The sequence below is a fragment of the Macaca thibetana genome, chromosome 13, assembly GCF_024542745.1.
Source record: "Macaca thibetana thibetana isolate TM-01 chromosome 13, ASM2454274v1, whole genome shotgun sequence".
Classification (NCBI taxonomy): Eukaryota; Metazoa; Chordata; class Mammalia; order Primates; family Cercopithecidae; genus Macaca; species Macaca thibetana.
Window position 1 is genome coordinate 4,353,806 of NC_065590.1, and position 17,684 is coordinate 4,371,489.

At 46.8% G+C, this 17,684-nt stretch overlaps 1 protein-coding gene across 1 annotated transcript in view; it reads left to right on the forward strand.

The window, feature by feature from the left end:
• PDCL3 (phosducin like 3) overlaps positions 1-17,684 on the forward strand; it is a 449,125-nt gene that overhangs the window by 421,165 nt on the left and 10,276 nt on the right. The window contains exons 2-3 of the mRNA XM_050755160.1: positions 12,926-13,051; positions 16,752-16,878. Of these exons, the coding sequence (XP_050611117.1) occupies positions 13,046-13,051; positions 16,752-16,878 (133 nt within the window). The 5' untranslated portion in view covers positions 12,926-13,045. The remainder of the gene's footprint in view (positions 1-12,925; positions 13,052-16,751; positions 16,879-17,684) is intronic.

A 17,684-nucleotide genomic window follows, 5' to 3' on the forward strand; every position in this document is an offset into this window, starting at 1 on the left:
ATTCTCCTGCCTCAGCCTCCCGAGTAGCTGGGACTACAGGCGCCGCCACCTCGCCCGGCTAGTTTTTTGTATTTTTTTTAAGTAGAGACGGGGTTTCACCGTGTTAGCCAGGATGGTCTTGATCTCCTGACCTTGTGATCAGCCCGTCTCGGCCTCCCAAAGTGCTGGGATTACAGGCGTGAGCCACCGCGCCCGGCCTGTTCTGGCATTCTTGTTTCGTGGTGCATTTGGGGAGGATATGCATGGAGGGGTCAATATTGAGGATTTAAGGACGTTTCTTTCTATTTCATGAACTCTCCTGAAGTCAACCTACAGCTAGTGTTTGGTTAGGTCATGGAGGCGAATAAGGGGTGAGAGAATGAAGGTGGCATGATTCAGGTGGGAGAGGGAGAAGGGGGACAATTTAATGCCAGATTATATGTGGGGTATGAGAGAAACTGAAGCATTTGGGCTGAGCCCAGTGCTATCAGAATGGAAATACTAGAGGGAGTAGATCGGGGTTGAAGTTCCCTGAGCTCTGTGTCTGACATGTTAAACTGACACAGCTGACAGACATCCAAGTAGGCTGTTGGGTCTATGAGTCTGGAGTTCAAGGGAGAGTCCAAGGGTGGAGGCTCCATTTCCAAAGCCTTCAGCATAGTGATGGCACTTATAGCCATAGGGCCTATTGAGATCACTCAAGAAGAGGGTGTAGGGATCAGCGGTATCCAAGGGGGAGAATATAGTCATGGGTTCTTAGTTTCTCTTTCCAGTTGGGCCAGTAAAGCCCCTTCCTCATCCTTTTTTTCCACTTATCACTAGAGACGGAAACTAAAAACCATGGTTTCAGGCTGCTAAAACCCTAAAACGAAACAAAACAGCAACAACAAAATCAGGCAGGTTGGACAAGCTTGGTAGGCGGAGGAGGGGGCTAAGAACTGAGCCATTGTTCAGTTTAGGAAGAGAAGATGGATCCAGCTAAGGGGGCAAAGGACCAGCCAGTGAGGTGGGCAAATCAGGAGAACACAATGTCTGGGTAGCCAAGCAAAGAAAGGGTTTCACACAACCTCGGCAAGTCCACTGAGAGTAGAGGAAGATGTGCATAGAGAGTGGGTTATTGCATTTCCTATTGTGGAGGTCAAGAGTGACCTCAACAAAGGCCTATTCATTGGGTGAACAAAAGCCTAACTCAAATAAGTTGAATAGAATGGGAGGGAGGAGGTGCAGACAATGAGCTCCCTGGGATCTTGCTGGAAAGGGGCTGGAGGAATGCATCTGTAGCTGCAAGGAAATGTGAAATCAAGGAATGGTTTTTTGTCTTTACCATTGAAAATATTTTAGTATGTTCGTATGTTGATGAGAATGATCTCCTAGAGAGGGGAAAACCTACAGCGGGCACAGGAGTGGGAGGAGGAATTGCTAGAACAAAGTTTAGCTGTGATTAAAGAGACAGGGGCGCGTGGGTGCAATGGCTCATGCCTTTAATCCCAGCACTTTAAGAGGTTGAGGCGGGTGGATCACGAGGTCAGGAGATCGAGACCGTCCTGGCCAACATGGTGAAACCCCATCTCTACTAAAAATACAAAACTTAAGCTGAGTGTAGTGGTGCGTGCTTGTAATCCCAGTTACTCGGGAGGCTGAGGCACAAGAATCACTTGAACCCATGAGGCGGAGGTTGCAGTGAGCCGAGATTGTGCCACTGTACTCCAGCCTGGTGACAGAGCAACATTCAGTCTAAAAAAAAAAAAAAAAAAAAGGCCAGGCAAGGTGGCTCATGCCTGTAATCCCAGCACTTTGGGAGGCTGAGGTGGGCTGATCACGAGGTCAGGAGATGGAGACCATCCTGGCTAACACGGTGAAACCCCATCTCCACTAAAAAAAATACAAAAAAATTAGCCGGGCATGGTGGCGAGCACCTGTAGTCCCAGCTACTTGGGAGGCTGAGGAAGGAGAATGACATGAACCCAGGAGGCAGAGCTTGCAGTGAGCCGAGATCACGCCACTGCACTCCAGCCTGGGCTGGATTCCGTCTCAACAAAGCAAGATTCCGTCTCAAAAAAAAAAAAAAAAAAAAAAAAAAGAGACAGGGGAGAACTCCAGTGTGCAAAGAGGGTGCTGCGCTTTCTCAGAAGCACAGACAGGACAAGCACGGGGCTGGAAGACAGTCCAGTCAATGGGTTCAAGTGCAAGGTGATCTGAGGAGCTGATGGTTGCAGCATGGGGAGGTGATCTGGTGACCTTCTGAGTGCTTTGGTTTTCTCTGTGTATTAATATTCGAGATTCTTTTCTGAGAATGGGGAGAGGGAGAGGCATTGGGATTTTGAGAAGAGAGGAGAAGGTGTAAAATAGTTATTTAGGACAGAGCGAGAGTGAATAGAGTAGGGAAATGGAGTTTGGGGAGCCCGCTGGAGATGTGTGGTCATAAATGTAAAGCAAGACTAGTCAGATTGGTTACGTGTGTTTCTACGGCCATGCTGGGGGCATCCCGGAAGTAAGTGAGGCCTTTTTGGTTGCTGCAGTGATGGATGGGGTCAGGTGGGTACTGCTGGCATTCATTGGCCGGGAAAGGTCAGGACGCTAAATGTCCTATAAGACACAGACCCTTTATTAGGTGTAAAGCCTGCTTACATTTAAATATAAATTTTGTCTAGTTTAACTGAATTTTTCAAGGTATACACCAAATTTTCTAGGAAAACAACTTTCTTTTACATTGAGGGTAAATTGTACTTTGATTAGAATTTTACCAAGTTGTTCACTATTTTAGAAAATCAAGTCATTCTGTCATATTTCAGTTACCAAAGCAACATAGTGTTAGTCTGCATTAGTACCAGTGGTAGTCACAGTGATTCTACTTGTGTATAGACAAATGTGCTTATTTAGCTCTTATTTCAAAGTATTTGAAGTAAAGAAAAATGAATATTTTCCCTTAGAAATTTATATAATCTCCTGATGGCTTAATTGTGTATTCTAGTATAGTTGTGCTACAGGATTTCCATACTGAAAATTTATCATTCTACTTTATAGTTAAGGCAGTATGTTGATTTTTTGCTCTTTTTTTTTTTTTTTTTTTTTTTTTTGACAGAGTCTCACTCTGTCGCCCAGGCTGGAGTACAGTGGTGCAATCTCCATTCACTGCAACCTCCGCCTCCCAGGTTCAAGTGATTCTCCTGCCTCAGCCTCCCAAGTAGCTGGGATTACAGGTGCCCACCACCACGCCTGGCTAATTTTTTGTATTTTTAGTAGAGATGGGGTTTCACTGTGTTGGCCAGGCTGGTCTTGAATTCCCGATCTCGTGATCCACCTGCCTTGGCCTCCCAAAGTGCTGGGATTACAGGTGTGAGCCACCGTGCCCGGCAGCAGTATGATGATTTTTTAAAAAATGTTTTGCATGTAATTACGGTATCTCTAGACTTCATTTCAGATTAGGATGGAGGGCATACATATTTGTTACCTAGGGGGCAGGGGGTCTGTTAGAGTTGGGAACCATGGTGCAAAAGGAAAACTAGGAAGAGATTATTGTCATAATTGAGCTGAAGTGGAAGAGTGGTCTGGGAGCTTGCTGGCACAGAGAATCAAGTATGTGATTCAGAGCAAAAGAGAGTACCACGCAAGGGAGGAACCCCTGGAAAAAGACGGGCAAGACAGCTGGGATGCACAGTTGGAATGGCCAAGGAAGCCACGATAATAGAGACAGGTACACTGTCTTCCACAGAACCTTGTAGGGTTGTTAAAGGCTTGCATGTATGTATGTATTTATTTAATTTCAATAGGTTTTGGGGGAACAGGTGGTGTTTGGTTACATGAATAAGTTCTTTAGTGGTGATTTATGAGATTTTGGTGCACCCATCACCCGAGCAGTTTACACTGTACCCAATGTGTAGTCTTTCATCCCTCACCTGCCTCCTGCTCCTGAGTCCCGAAAGTCTATTGTATTGTTCTTTGGGTCTTCACAGCTTAGCTCCCACTTATGAGTGAGAATATACAATGTTTGATTTTCCATTCCTGAGTTACTTCACTTGTCTCAAAAAATATATACATATCCCAGCACTTTGGGGGGCCGAGGCGGGCGGATCATGAGGTCAAGAGATCGAGATCATCCTGGCTAACACGGTGAAACCCCGTCTCTACTAAAAATATTAAAAATACAAAAAATTACAGCACTTTGGGTGGCTGAGGCGAGTGGATCACTTGAGATCGGGAGTTCAAGACCAGCCTGACTGACATGGTGAAACCCGATCTCTACTAAAAATAAAATTAGCCGGGTGTGGTGGCGGGTGCCTGTAGTCCCAGCCTCAGGAGGCTGAGGCAGGAGAATGGCATGAACCCAGGAGGTAGAGCTAAAAATATATATATATATATATACACACACACACACACACACATAGAGAGAGAGAGAGGGAGAGAGAGTTTTAAAATATATTCTGGATATTAGTCCTTCATCAGATATATGATTTGCAAAAATTTTCTACCATTTTGTGGAATTTCTTTTCAATTTCTCTCCTTTGAAGCACAAAATATTTTAATTTTGTGGGTGTGTTTTGAGATGCAGTCTTGCTCTGTCACCCACGCTGGAGTGCAGTGGTGCAATCTCAGCTCACTGCAGCCTCCACCTCCCAGGTTTAAGTAATTCTCCTGCCTCAGCCTCCCGAGTCGCTGGGATTACAGGTATCCACCACCACATCCAGTTAATTTTACTTTTAGTAGATACTGGGTTTCACCATGTCAGCCAGGCTGGTCTTGAACTCCTGACCTCAAGTGATCCACTCGCCTTGGCCACCCAAAGTGCTGGAATTACAGCTGTGAGCCACTGTGCCCAGCCAATCTTTTAATTTTGATGATCCCCAGTTTGCCTAATTTTGGATGAGACCGGGCACATTCAGGGTGGTATGGCCGCAGTTTACCTAATTTTGTTGTTGTTGTTGCTTGCGCATTCAATATCATATCTAGGAAACTCTTACCTAACCCAAGGTCATAAATATTTACACCTACATTTTCTTCTAAGAGTTTTATAGCTTTAGCTCTTACTTTTAGGATTGTGATCTAAGTTAGTTTTTGTGTACTGTTTGAGGCAGGAATCCAACTTTATTCTTTTGCATGTGTCTCAGCCTCCCAAGTAGCTGGGATTACAGGCACCTGCCACCATGCCCGGCTAATTTTTTTGTATTTTTAATAGAGATGAGTTTTCACTATGTTGGCCAGGTTGGTCTCGAACTCCTGACCTTGTGATCTGCCTGCCTCGGCCTCCCAAAGGTGCTGGGATTACAGGCGTGAGCCACCGCGCCTTGCCGAGGCTCAAAACTCTTATAATTCAATATGAAAAGTCAAATAACTCAATGTTAAAATGGGCAAAAGATTGCAAAAGACATTATTCTAAAAAAAGACATTCATATGGCCACTGAGCACATGAAAAGATGCTCAGCATCATTATTCAGCGAGGAAATGCAAATCAAAACTATAATGAAATGCCACTTCCCACCCACCAGGACAGCTATACTCAAAAAGATGGACAGTAACCAGTACTGACACAGACATGGAGAAATTGAAACCCTGATACAATGTTGATGGGAATGTAAAATGGGGCATCAGATTTAGGAAACAAAACTCCTCTGTGGGGAAAAGAAAGAAAGATCAGACTGTTACTGTGTCTATATAGAAAGAAGTAGACATAAGAGACTCCATTTTGTTCTGTATTTGAGATGCTGTTAATCTGTGACCCTACCCCCAACCTTGTCCTTACAAGAGACATGCGCTATGGTGACTCAAGGTTTAACAGATTTGGGGCTGTGCAGGGTGTGCTTTATTAAACAAGTGCCTGAAGGCAGCTTGCTGGTTAAAAGTCATCACCATTCTCTTAATCTCAAGTACCCAGGGACAAGTACACTGCCAAAGGTCGCAGGGACCTTTGCCTAGGAAAGCTAGGTATTGTCCAAGGTTTCTCCCCATGTGATAGTCTGAAACATGGCCTCGTGGGATGGGAAAGACCTGATCGTCCCCCAGCCTGACACCCGTGAAGGGTCTGTACTGAGGAGGACTAGTACAAGAGGAAAGAAGGCCTCTTGGCGGTTGTTGGCAGTTGAGATAGAGAAAAGCATCTGTCTCCTGTCAGTCCCTGGGCAATGGAACATCTCGGTATAAAACCCGATTGTATGTTCCGTTTACTGAGAAAGGAGAAAACCGCCTTAGGGCTGAAGGTGGGACTTGCTAGCGCAAGGCTGCTCTTTATGCACTAAAAAGGTTTATGGAGATGTTTACATATGCATATCAACGCACAGCACTTTTCCTTAAACTTATTAATGTCACAGAGATCTTTATTCATACGTCTTACTGCTGACTTTCTCCCCACAATGATCCTATTATCCTGCCACTTCCCCTTCTTTAAGATGGTAAAGATAATTATCAATAAATACTAAGGGAACTCAGAGACCGGTGCCGGCGTGGGTCCTCTGTATGCTGAGCGCCGGTCCCCTGGGCCCACTTTTTCCTTCTCTATACTTTGTCTCTGTGTCTCATTTCTTTTCTCAAGTCTCTCATTCCACCTAAACGAGAAACGCCCACAGGTGTGGAGGGGTATGCCACCCCTTCACTCCTCAAAAAGTTACACAGAATTACCATATGACCCAACAATTCCACTTCTAGGCATATACCCAAAAGAATTAAAAACATGTATTCACGCAAAAACTTTTTTTTTTTTTTTTTTTTTGAGATGGAGTCTCGCTCTGTCGCCCAGGCTGGAGTGCAGTGGGGCGATCTTGGCACCAGCCACCACGCCCAGCTAATTTTTGTATTTTTAGTAAAACAGGCTTTCACTGTGTTGGCCAGGCTGGTCTCGAACTCCAGACCTCAGGTGATCCACCTGCCTCGGCCTCCCAAAGTGCTGGGATTACAGACGTGAAGCACCATGCCTGGCCTCACACACAAACTTTTACGTGAATGTTCATAGCAGCATTATTCATAACAGCCAAAATGCCCATCAGCTGACAAATGGATAAGCAAAACATGGTCTACCCAGACAATGGAATGTCATTTGGCTATAAAAAGAAATGAAGTACTGAAACATGCTGCAACATGAGTGAACCTCAAAACATGATTTTAAATCAAAGAAGCCAGATACAAAAAGCCACGTATGTATGATTCCATTTTGCACAGGATAGGCAAATCTACAGAGACAGAAAGTAGAATAATGGCTGCCAGAGGGAATAATGGCTGTCGTGGGGAAAGGGTACATGGGGAGGTGAGACTGCCATGGCAGTCCCCTAGTACAGTTCTGCTGGTTGGAAATAGGGAAGGAGGACAAATGGGTCCATGATCGTCCACCACAAATCTTGACACAGTGAGGTGATGTTTTGTATACTGATTTCATTTGAAGGAGAGACTGTTTTAGGTGTTGTAGTAATACTGTATCACATCTCCTACTTATACCTGCTTTTTTCTACTTGACGTTATATAATGACATGAAAAATGCTTATGATAGTCTTGACTATTTTTAAAAGATCAAATAGAATTCCAGTGAAACACTGAAGTAGTATTAAACATAATGTGGTCTAAAGACCACCAATACCTGAATTACCTGAAATAGATATCCAAGAGGCAGTTGCTGGGCTGTACCCCAGCAACCTGCAGAACCAGAAACTCTGGGAAAAGGACTTGGAATCTACATTTTTAACACTAAGTAATTTTTACATACACCAAGGTTGGTGAACCACTCCTTATGAAAGCTACAAAAGCCTAAAGAGTAAACTGCTCTTAAAATCAAAAGCTGTACTGTATTTTCATTTTGTTTCTTTTCCTAGAGGTGCAATCTCAGCTCACTGCGAGCTCCGCCTCCCGGGTTCACCTCATTCTCCTGCCTCAGCCTCCCCAGTAGCTGGGATTACAGGCATGTGCCACCACGCCAGGCTAATTTTTTGTATTTTTAGTAGAGACAGGGTTTCACCATGTTGGTCAGGCTGGTCTTGAACTCCTGACCTCATGTGATCCAGCCTCCTTGGCCTCCCAAAGTATTGGTATTACAGGCGTGAGCCACCATGCCCGGTCGACATAAATGTATTTTATTTCACCTTTTACACAAAAGGCAGCATGCTTATATACATTATTCCTATACAAAAAACTAAGTAATAGAATCTATCATTGTTTTAATTTGATTTCTTTTAGACTTTGAGTAATCAAAGTTTTTTTCCATTTTTATTATGCCATGTGTTCTCCTAGTACTTTTAGTTTTTACTTTTTATTCTGATATACACTGTGAAGTATGTATCTAATTTTATCTATTTCCAAATGGTTATCCAATTGTCCTAACACCATTTATTTAAAGTCCATCCCAGCAGATTGAGATGTCACCTCATCTAAGCATACACTAATGTTTATATGTACTAGGCTCTATTTCTGGACTTGTTCTGAACTTGCTATGCTGCTCTCTTGATCTCTTTGTCTATTTATGTACTAACACCACATTGTTTTAAGGTTTAGTAGGGCTAGCTCTCCCTCCTGCCTTGTGCTATTCTTGATAAAAACTTTGGAGTCAAGCTGCCTAGCCTCAAAAAATAATTTGTTGGATTTGTGACATTGTGTTAAATTTTACATATTGACTTGGAGAAAATTGACATCTCTATGATGTTGAGTCATACTATCCAAAAATAAAGGATGTTTGTCCATTTGTTCTGGTCTACTTTTGTATCTTCAGAAAAGTTTTTCAATTTAATTCATGCAGGTTTTGCCTACTTCTTTATTTCCAAGAGCTTTTTCTTTTCTGTTGTTATTGTAATTGGAATCCATTATATCTTGTAGTTTGTTATTGTAAACACGGATGAAGACTATTTTTATGTTAATTTTATATCCTGCTCCTTTACTGAATTCTCATATTGTTAGTATGAATTTAAGACTCGGTTCCCCTGAGTTTTCCAGGTATGCTATATCATCCACAAATAGAAATAGTTTATTTTTTCTAATTCGTATGTCTCTAATCTGTTCTCATAAGCTGTAATTATTTTCTCCACAGCCAAGAAGGATGGAAAGATGGAAGAAGTCCCTGAGGAAGGTGAGAGGATTTGGAGCACAGGTGGAAAGAATAACAAAAGAACAATTTTGACAAAAGTAAGAGGGATGGGGCCGGGCGCGGTGGCTCACGCCTGTAATCCCAGCACTTTGGGAGGCTGAGGCGGGCGGATCACGAGGTCAGGAGATTGAGACCATCCAGGCTAACACGGTGAAACCCCGTCTCTACTAAAAATACAAAAAACTAGCCGGGCGTGGTGGCGGCGCCTGTAGTCCCAGCTACTCGGGAGGCTGAGGCAGGAGAATGGCGTGAACCCGGGAGGCGGAGCTTGCAGTGAGCCGAGATCGCGCCACTGCACTCCAGCCTGGGTAACAGAGCGAGACGCCTCAAAAAAAAAAAAAAAAAAAAAAAAAAAAAAAAAAAAAAAAGTAAGAGGGACACCTTTCAAACTGCTGATAGGGCAGTAGGGTGTGGGCGTTTGGTTTGTTAATCCCTGGAGAGGGATTTAACGTTAGCAGAAAGAGGGTCCCAACCCAGACCCCAGGAGAAGGCTCTTGGATCTCTGGCAAGAAAGAATTTGGGATAAGTTCACAGAGTAAAGTGAAAGCAAGCTTATTAAGAAAGTAAAGGAATGAAAGAACGGGTACTCCATAGACAGACAAGGGCATTCCGGAAAGCAAGAGGAGGAATGCATCCACCTTAGGTAAATGCTTGTGTAGATATAACAGCGAAAATCATGGGCACACGTGCTGTACTACCGAGGCTTGTGACAAAGGACTTTGTGTGACTGTTACCAAAACACCAGGAGTTAGGTCTAGGTCCTGCTGCTGGCCACAACAAAAGCCAATCACTGAGATGACATGTATTGCCAAGGAAGAAGCCTTTAATTGGGTACTGCAGCCCAGGAGACAATGAGACAGGAGGTCAGTCTCGAACCCATTTCCCTGACTAAAACTAGCGGTTTATATAGCAGGGAAGAAATGCAACACTGTGTAAGAAAACCAGAGGAGGGAGGGGCAAGGAGGCATCTGGTGCTGGTGATCTGTTGAATTTCAGTTCTTTGATAATTTTTCTGAGAGGCCTGAAGGTCCTTTCCTGAGGAAGAAACTCAGATAAAACAGATACAAGTTTCAAGCTTTAACAGCAGAAGGGTCAATGTCTATGTTTATCCAAAAACAACTGTCTATAGGACTATTGAGCCAGGTTTAGTAACTACTGCCTTTCCCAGTAATCTATATTATTGTTAAAACAAAACTTTTAAGAATACTTTTGTTCTTGGCCGGGTGTGGTAGCTCACACCTGTAATCCCATCACTCTGGTTTACGCCTGTAATCCCAGCATTCCAGCTCATGCCTGTAATCCCAGCACTTTGGGAGGCGGAGCTCAGGAGTTGGAGATCAGCCTGACCAAAATGGCGAAACCCTGTCTCTACTAAAAATACAAAAATTAACCCAGCATGGTGGTGCACACCTGTAATCCCAGGTACTTGGGAAGCTGAGGCAGGAGAATCACTTGAACCCAGGAGGTGGAGGCTGCAGTGAGCTGAGATCTCACCATTTTGCACTCCAGGGTGGGCAACAAAGTGAGACTCTCTCAAACAAAAAAACAAAACAAAGCCAGGTGTGGTGGCTCATGCCTTTAATCCCAGCACTTTGGGATGCCAAGGCAGGTGGATCACCTGAGGTCAGGAGTTCGAGACCAGCCTGGCTAACATAGGGAAACCCCGTCTCTACTACAAATACAAAAAAAAAAAAAAAAAAAAAATTAGCCAGGCGTGGTGGTGCACACCTGTAATCCCAGCTATTCAGGAGGCTGAGGCAGGAGAATCACTTGAACCCAGGAAGTGGAAATTGCAATGAGCTGATATGGCACCATTGCACTCCAACTTGGGCAATAAGAGTGAAACTCCATCTCAAAAGAAAGAAAGAAATCTTTCAGGACACGAGGACATTTCCTGGGTCTGTTAAGTGTTAGGTCTGTTTGGTAAACATTATTAATTTTTTCTCTTAAGTGTAAATATTCTGTGACTAAGCATGTGTAACCTTCTGGGAATACAGCCCAGTAGGTCTCACCCTCATTTTCCCCATCCCCTATTCAAGATGGAGTCGCTTCGGTTGGAATGCCTCCGACCGGATCATGTGGGGAAAAGCAACTGTGGAATAGTTGAGTCCTGGAAAACAGGCCTCAGGGAAGAGCAAAGGCTGGGGATGAGGAAAGGACAAAACACCACTCGCTCTGTAGCTGTGCAGGACTGAGCAAGAAGCACAGGATCAAACTCAAAGTTAGTCTGAGTCCTGATTTTGGTGGTGAGACCCAAGGAAAATTCATCAACAAACATTGTGCTGCCAGATACATTAATAAACAAATCCCTAAAAGGGCCTGTAATTCAGTTGAAATGAGTTAGAAAAATCTTAAGGATCCTTATAAATTAAATACAAACTTGCTCTCAAGCAATCATTTGATTCACTCTATATCAACGATTGTGCACTTTAGCATCACCTGAGGATCTTTAAGAAAATATCTGTGCCAGGCCTCATTTCCAACGATTTAATTTGTCTGGGGATGGAGGCCCAAGACAGTCGTAGTTTTTGAGGGCTTCCAGGTGACTCTAATGCATAGCCACAGTTGGAAGCCCTGCGCCTATCTCACAGATGTCTGGGTCTCTACTATCTGTGTCCGCTTAGTTGCCAGGAGGCAGCAAGTTAGCCCACGTGTGCAAGATGCTTCCTTCCATACAGGTAGGAACATTGCTCTCTGAAACTCGGAGTGTGCCTGGGCAGAAGCTCTGGAGCCCAATACCTGCATTTTACAAGCCAGATTGCTGCTTTTTGCTCAGTGCCTGTGTGCCTGCATACATGGGTCTCCTGATACTCAGGCACGGCAGATGACTTTCACCTTTTAGTGTTTTGCTCACTGCTGCATCTGCGGAGCCTAGAATGGTGCCTGGTACACAGTAGGCTCTCAATGTCTTATTAATGAGTTTCCTTTCCCAATACTGAAGTGCTCGTGGGCGAATTCCAGAAGACCCTGCATCATTTTAATTAATTAATTAATTAATTAATTAGAGATGGAGTCTCGCTCTGTCACCCAGGCTGGAGTGCAGTGGCGCCATCTCAGCTCACGGCAACCTTCGCCTCCCGCGTTCAAGCAATTCTCCTGCCTCAGCCGCCCGAGTAGCTGGGATTACAGGCAACCGCCACCACGCCCGACTAATATTTTGGTATTTTTCGTAGAAACGGGGCGTCACCATGTTGGCCAGGCTGATCTCGAACTCCTGACCTCAAGTGATCCGCCCGCCTCGGCGTGGGATTACAGGCGTGTGCCACCGCGCCCGGCCTAGACGCAATTTTCTTTTTTTTTTTTTTTTTTTTGAGACGGAGTCTTGCTCTGTCACCCAGGCTGGAGTGCAGTGGCCGGATCTCCGCTCACTGCAAGCTCCGCCTCCCGGGTTTACGCCGTTCTCCTGCCTCAGCCTCCCGAGTAGCTGGGACTACAGGCGCCCGCCACCTCGCCCGGCTAGTTTTTTTGTATTTTTTAGTAGAGACGGGGTTTCACCGTGTTAGCCAGGATAGTCTCGATCTCCTGGCCTCGTGATCCGCCCGTCTCGGCCTCCCAAAGTGCTGGGATTACAGGCTTGAGCCACCGCGCCCGGCCTAGAGGCAATTTTCTATTTCTGACTTGCTAGGCTAGTCAGAGGAAGACGCCTTTACAGGTTTGGGCAGGCAGCTGGAAAAGGCACACGGCCCAGGGCTCCTCCTCCACCCAGCCCCACCCCTCCTCGGCTGAAGACCAGCCCTAATAAGGCAGCGACCAGAATTAGCACCAGGTCAAGTGCACTCCAGGCGGGACAGTGGGCAGACCCTACCTCGCGCATGCGAATAGCTTCAGTGCCGGCTCCTTCAAGAGCGGGCGCAGACTCAAAGCCGTTGCTTCCGCCCTTACTCCCCTCAGCTCGTCCCCGGGCGGGGCGGAGGCAGGGCTGGGCGAAGAGGCGTGACGGCGCTGTGCGCGTGCACAAAAGGGAGCTGTGGTGGGCGCGCCGCGGCACAGCTGGCTTGAGCAACTGGAAACAAGATGCAGGTGAGCTGGGACGGGGCTCGGGTCTGGGGGCTGCGGCCCGTTCGTTTGTCTCATTGGGATCCGGCCGGCGGTGGACGCCCGCCCTGTGGGAAACTCCGGCGCTGCAGGCACGAGGGAGGCCCGGCGCGTCCAGGCCCCGCGCAGGCGCAGTGCGGGAGGGCAGGCGTGGTCCCACCAGGACCCACGGCCTGGGCTTCCCGGCTTCTCTGTGCCCGGTCCCCCAAACCTCATCTCCTCCAGGTCTCTCCCCACCCGGGCTTGTGAAGGTCTTGCCAGATCCCGCCTGGCAAAAGTTACCTCCTCTGCTGAACTCCTCTAAGGCACACCTGGGCAGAGGAAGCGGCGGGTCCGGCCCAGGGTTCCCCCACGTAAAGCAGCGGCGCAGCCCTTGCTCAGGGCTTAGTTACACCCTCTTCCCCCGGGCTCTGGGGTCCATTTGGGACGCGCTCCCTATCTGACCGCTCGGGTTCCAGACCCCACCCCTCGCGAGCGTCCCTCTGTTTCGTTTTTTTTTTTTTTTTAATTAAAAGAGGTAAAATTATTTTTCTGTAGCTGCAATTTACTAGCGGAATTTGGTTAAAGCCTAAAGAGAATGAATGAAAACACCATGGAAATGGGCACCATTGTGGGCAAAAATCTATGCCAACTAAATTTTGTCACTGTCCAAGGATCCCGCTGTGGTCAGAAAGTCTAATCTCTGCTCAGTGGCAGATGGAGAGGAGATGGTGCGGGTTTTGCTGGGGAGGGAGGCATTAGGGTCTGGAGGGGAGGGCGTATCTGCCAGGAGCCACTTACTTACTTTCCTTTTTTTTTTTTTTTTTGAGACCGGGTCTTGCTGTGTTGCCCAGATTGGAATGCAGTGGCACTGTTACAGCTCACTGCAACCTCGACCTCCCGGGGCTAAGCCATCCTCCCTTGTCAGCCTCCGAAGTAGCTGGGTCCACAGGCGTGCACCCACCACTCTGGGCTAATTTTTTGTACAGATGGGGTCTCCCTGTATTGCCCAGCCTCATCCTTCCAAAGAGCTGGGATTACAGGATGAGCCACCTCGACTGGCCTAGACACTCTAAATGGTGAAGTGGGAGCTTGAGGGCTGCCCTGGCCTCGTTTGCATCCCCTGTCCTTCAGGTTCCTTGAGGCCTTCCCTGACCACCCAGTAGAAAGGATTCTGCTCTTTTTTTTTTTTTTTTTTTTTTTTTTTGAGATGGAGTCTCACTCTGTGGCCCAGGCTGGAGTGCAGTTGCGCGATCTCAGCTCACTACAAGCTCCGTCTCCTGGGGTTCACGCCATTCTCCTGCCTCAGCCTCCCGAGTAGCTGGGACTACAGGCGCCCGCCACCACACCCGGTTAATTTTTTGTATTTTTAGTAGAGACGGGGTTTCACTGTGTTAGCCAGGATAGTCTCGATTTCCTGACGAGATCCGCCCGCCTCGGCCTCCCAAAGTGCTGGGATTACAGGCGTGAGCCACCACGCCGGGCCTCATTTTTTCTTTTGATATATCTCAGAATTGTCACACAGGGTTGGGGTTGGAGGCCAGTTATCCCAGTGCCCTTTTCACAGTGCTCCTGATTTCATATTCCAAAGCAAGCCTGAGCTCCATTAGCAGTGTTCTTGCTGCACCATGCAAACCGGTGCTTGGGCAGCTGGGTTCTGGATCCAAGAGCCACTTTTAGATCAGTCTTTGTGACATTGATCACAAAGGTGATTTTGATCCTGGCTGATTTGGCCAGCCGTTCTAGCACGGCAGTGCCTCTAAATGTCGTGCCTCTCCTAGGCTTGTGAAGATTCGGTGACAAGGTACAGGAAAAAGGGCTTAGAAGAGTGCCCCGCATTTTATGAGCTACTCTGAGAAGTCTCAGCTTTTCCTCTCAGGTTTGGCCGTTAGAGAGTTGTCAGCCAAGCCTCATCTGCAGCCTGAGATCCTCAAAATGTCACAGTCTCTTTGCTTTTGGGCCCTACGCATGCCGCAGGCCGCTGTGCCTGGAAGATTTTCTTGATTACGGGCGCGTACCTGGCTAATTTTTGTGTTTTTGGTGGAGATGGGGTTTCACTATATTGGCCAGTCTGGTCTTTAATTCCTGACCTCAGATGTTCTACCTGCCTTGGCCTCCCGAAGAGCTGGGATTACAGGCGTGAGCCACTGATCCCAGCCTGGAAGATGATGATGAGGATGATGATGATTATTATTATTTTGAGACGGAGTCTAGCTCTGTCTCCCAGGCTGGAGTGCGGTGGCGTGATCTCGGCTCACTGCAAACTCCGCCTCCCGGGTTCATGCCATTCTCCTGCCTCAGCCTCCCGAGTAGCTGGGACTACGGGCGCCCGCCACCTCGCCCGGCTAGTTTTTTTGTATTTTTAGTAGAGATGATCCTGTTAGCCAGGGTGATCTCCATCTCCTGACCTCGTGATCCGCCCACCTTGGCCTCCCAAAGTGCTGGGATTACAGGCGTGAGCGACCACGCCCGGCCTGCAAGATTATTTTTAAGTCCCCAGACTCCTGTCACAAGTTGCTTCCCACCCTCAGGTGGAATGTTACCTCCTCTATAGGGAACATCCCTGTCTACTCTGTGGAATGTGGGTCCTGGGTAATTCTTTTTTTTTTTTTTTTTTTTTTTGAGACGGAGTCTCCCTCTGTCGCCCAGGCTGGAGTGCAGTGGCCGGATCTCAGCTCACTGCAAGCTCCGCCTCCCGGGTCCACGCCATTCTCCTGCCTCAGCCTCCCCAGTAGCTGGGACTACAGGCGCCGCCACCTTGCCCGGCTAGTTTTTTTTGTATTTTTTAGTAGAGACGGGGTTTCACCGTGTTAGCCAGGATGGTCTCGATCTCCTGACCTCGTGATCCGCCCGCCTCGGCCTCCCAAAGTACTGGGATTACAGGCTTCAGCCACCGCGCCCGGCCCGGGTAATTCTCTAAAACAGCTTGTTGGTCATTGCACTTGCCACAGTTTTATCTATGTATAGTTTGCATATGCACTCTTTTGTTGCCTGTCTCTTCCTCTTGACTGTATGTAACACAGGTGACTCTTGCATTCACCACTCTTCCCCATTGCCTACAGTAATTTACATGTGGTAGATACTTAAATTTTATCTGAATGAGTCACTCTCAGTCATTATTATTATTATTATTATTATTTGAGACTGTCTCGCTCTGTTGCCCAGGCTGGAGTGCAGTGGCACGATCTCGGCTCACTGCAAGCTCCGCCTCCCGGGTTCGTACCATTTTCCTGCCTCAGCCTCCCAAGTAGCTGGGACTACAGGTGCCCGCCACCACTCCCGGCTAATTTTTTGTATTTTTAGTAGAGACGGGGGTTACACACTATTAGCCAGGGTGGTCTCGATCTCCTGACCTCAGCCTTCCGAAGTGCTGGGATTACAGGCGTGAGCCACCGCGCCCGGCACTCTCAGTGATTATTAAAAATATTGAACACATTCCACGTCAGAGCCTTGGTATCAGTATTAATGCTGATCTGCACATCCCATCCTAATTTTTACCCCAAGAATAGCTCCTCCATTCAGGGAGGGGTAGACAGGAAGAAGGAAACAGGGGCTGTGGATCTTTTGACACTTTCTCAGAAATAGTTCACAGACTGTGGTGTGAATTCTTCCCTTCCTGTCACTTTTTCCATTTGGCCCCGTGCCCAGTGTGGCCTCCTACATGCTAGACTTAGCATTCATGGTAACCTTGGTCCCGCTCTTCTAGGACCCCAACGCAGACACTGAGTGGAATGACATCTTACGCAAAAAGGGTATCTTACCCCCGAAGGAAAGGCTGAAAGAACTGGAAGAGGAGTCAGATGAGGAGCAGCACATCCTCCAGCAGTCAGTGGGTGAGTTCACTGGCTTTCCTCTGCATCTGTCTGGGTTGGGAGATGGCTCCCTAAGCCTCTGACTGCCCTGCCAGGAGACAGGTTGGAGTGCCAGCATGGACACTGTGTGTGTGGGACCTCAGACGAGACACAGGGCATCTCTCGCCTTCACCTTCCTGAGCCACAGACTTAACGGGACTTCATATGTGTCCCACAAGTCCTTGTCCATGTCAGATGAGAACTGAAGAAAATACTTCTTTCTGCTTTCTGGTCTGTGATTCCCTTCGATAACGTCATGGAAATTTGTTCAAGATTTTAGTATTTGTGTTTTTTCCTGAGCATATACTTTATTCTCTGGTTTCATTGAGGATATTAACTAAAAATAGCTTCATTTCGGGAGGCATGTTTGCAATGTGTGGGAGTCTGAGGGGGGTTTTCTCAGGCAGTCATACTGTCTGAATTGGAGTCCCTTGGAGTGCTGGTAACCCCACCCACCTAGTGTTTACTGAAGCAGTCTCTGGAATGAGGCCCAGGAATCTGCATTTTAAACAAGTGCCTTAAAGGATTCTGAGGCTTGTCATAGTTTGAGAAGCATTGGTCACAGGGACTAGTACTTTTGTCCTCTGACACATTAGAGCTAATTTAGAGAAGGATTTATTAGAAAGTATCCAGCGAGTGGTTACTGCATGATTATCATTGTCAGGTGCTTTTCTGGGTTTGGGGATGTAGCTATGCATAAGCCAGACACAATTCTCTGCCCTCAGAGAACCAACATGCTAGTAGGGGAGACAGACAGTAAACAATAAAGAAAATAAGGCAGTAAAAGG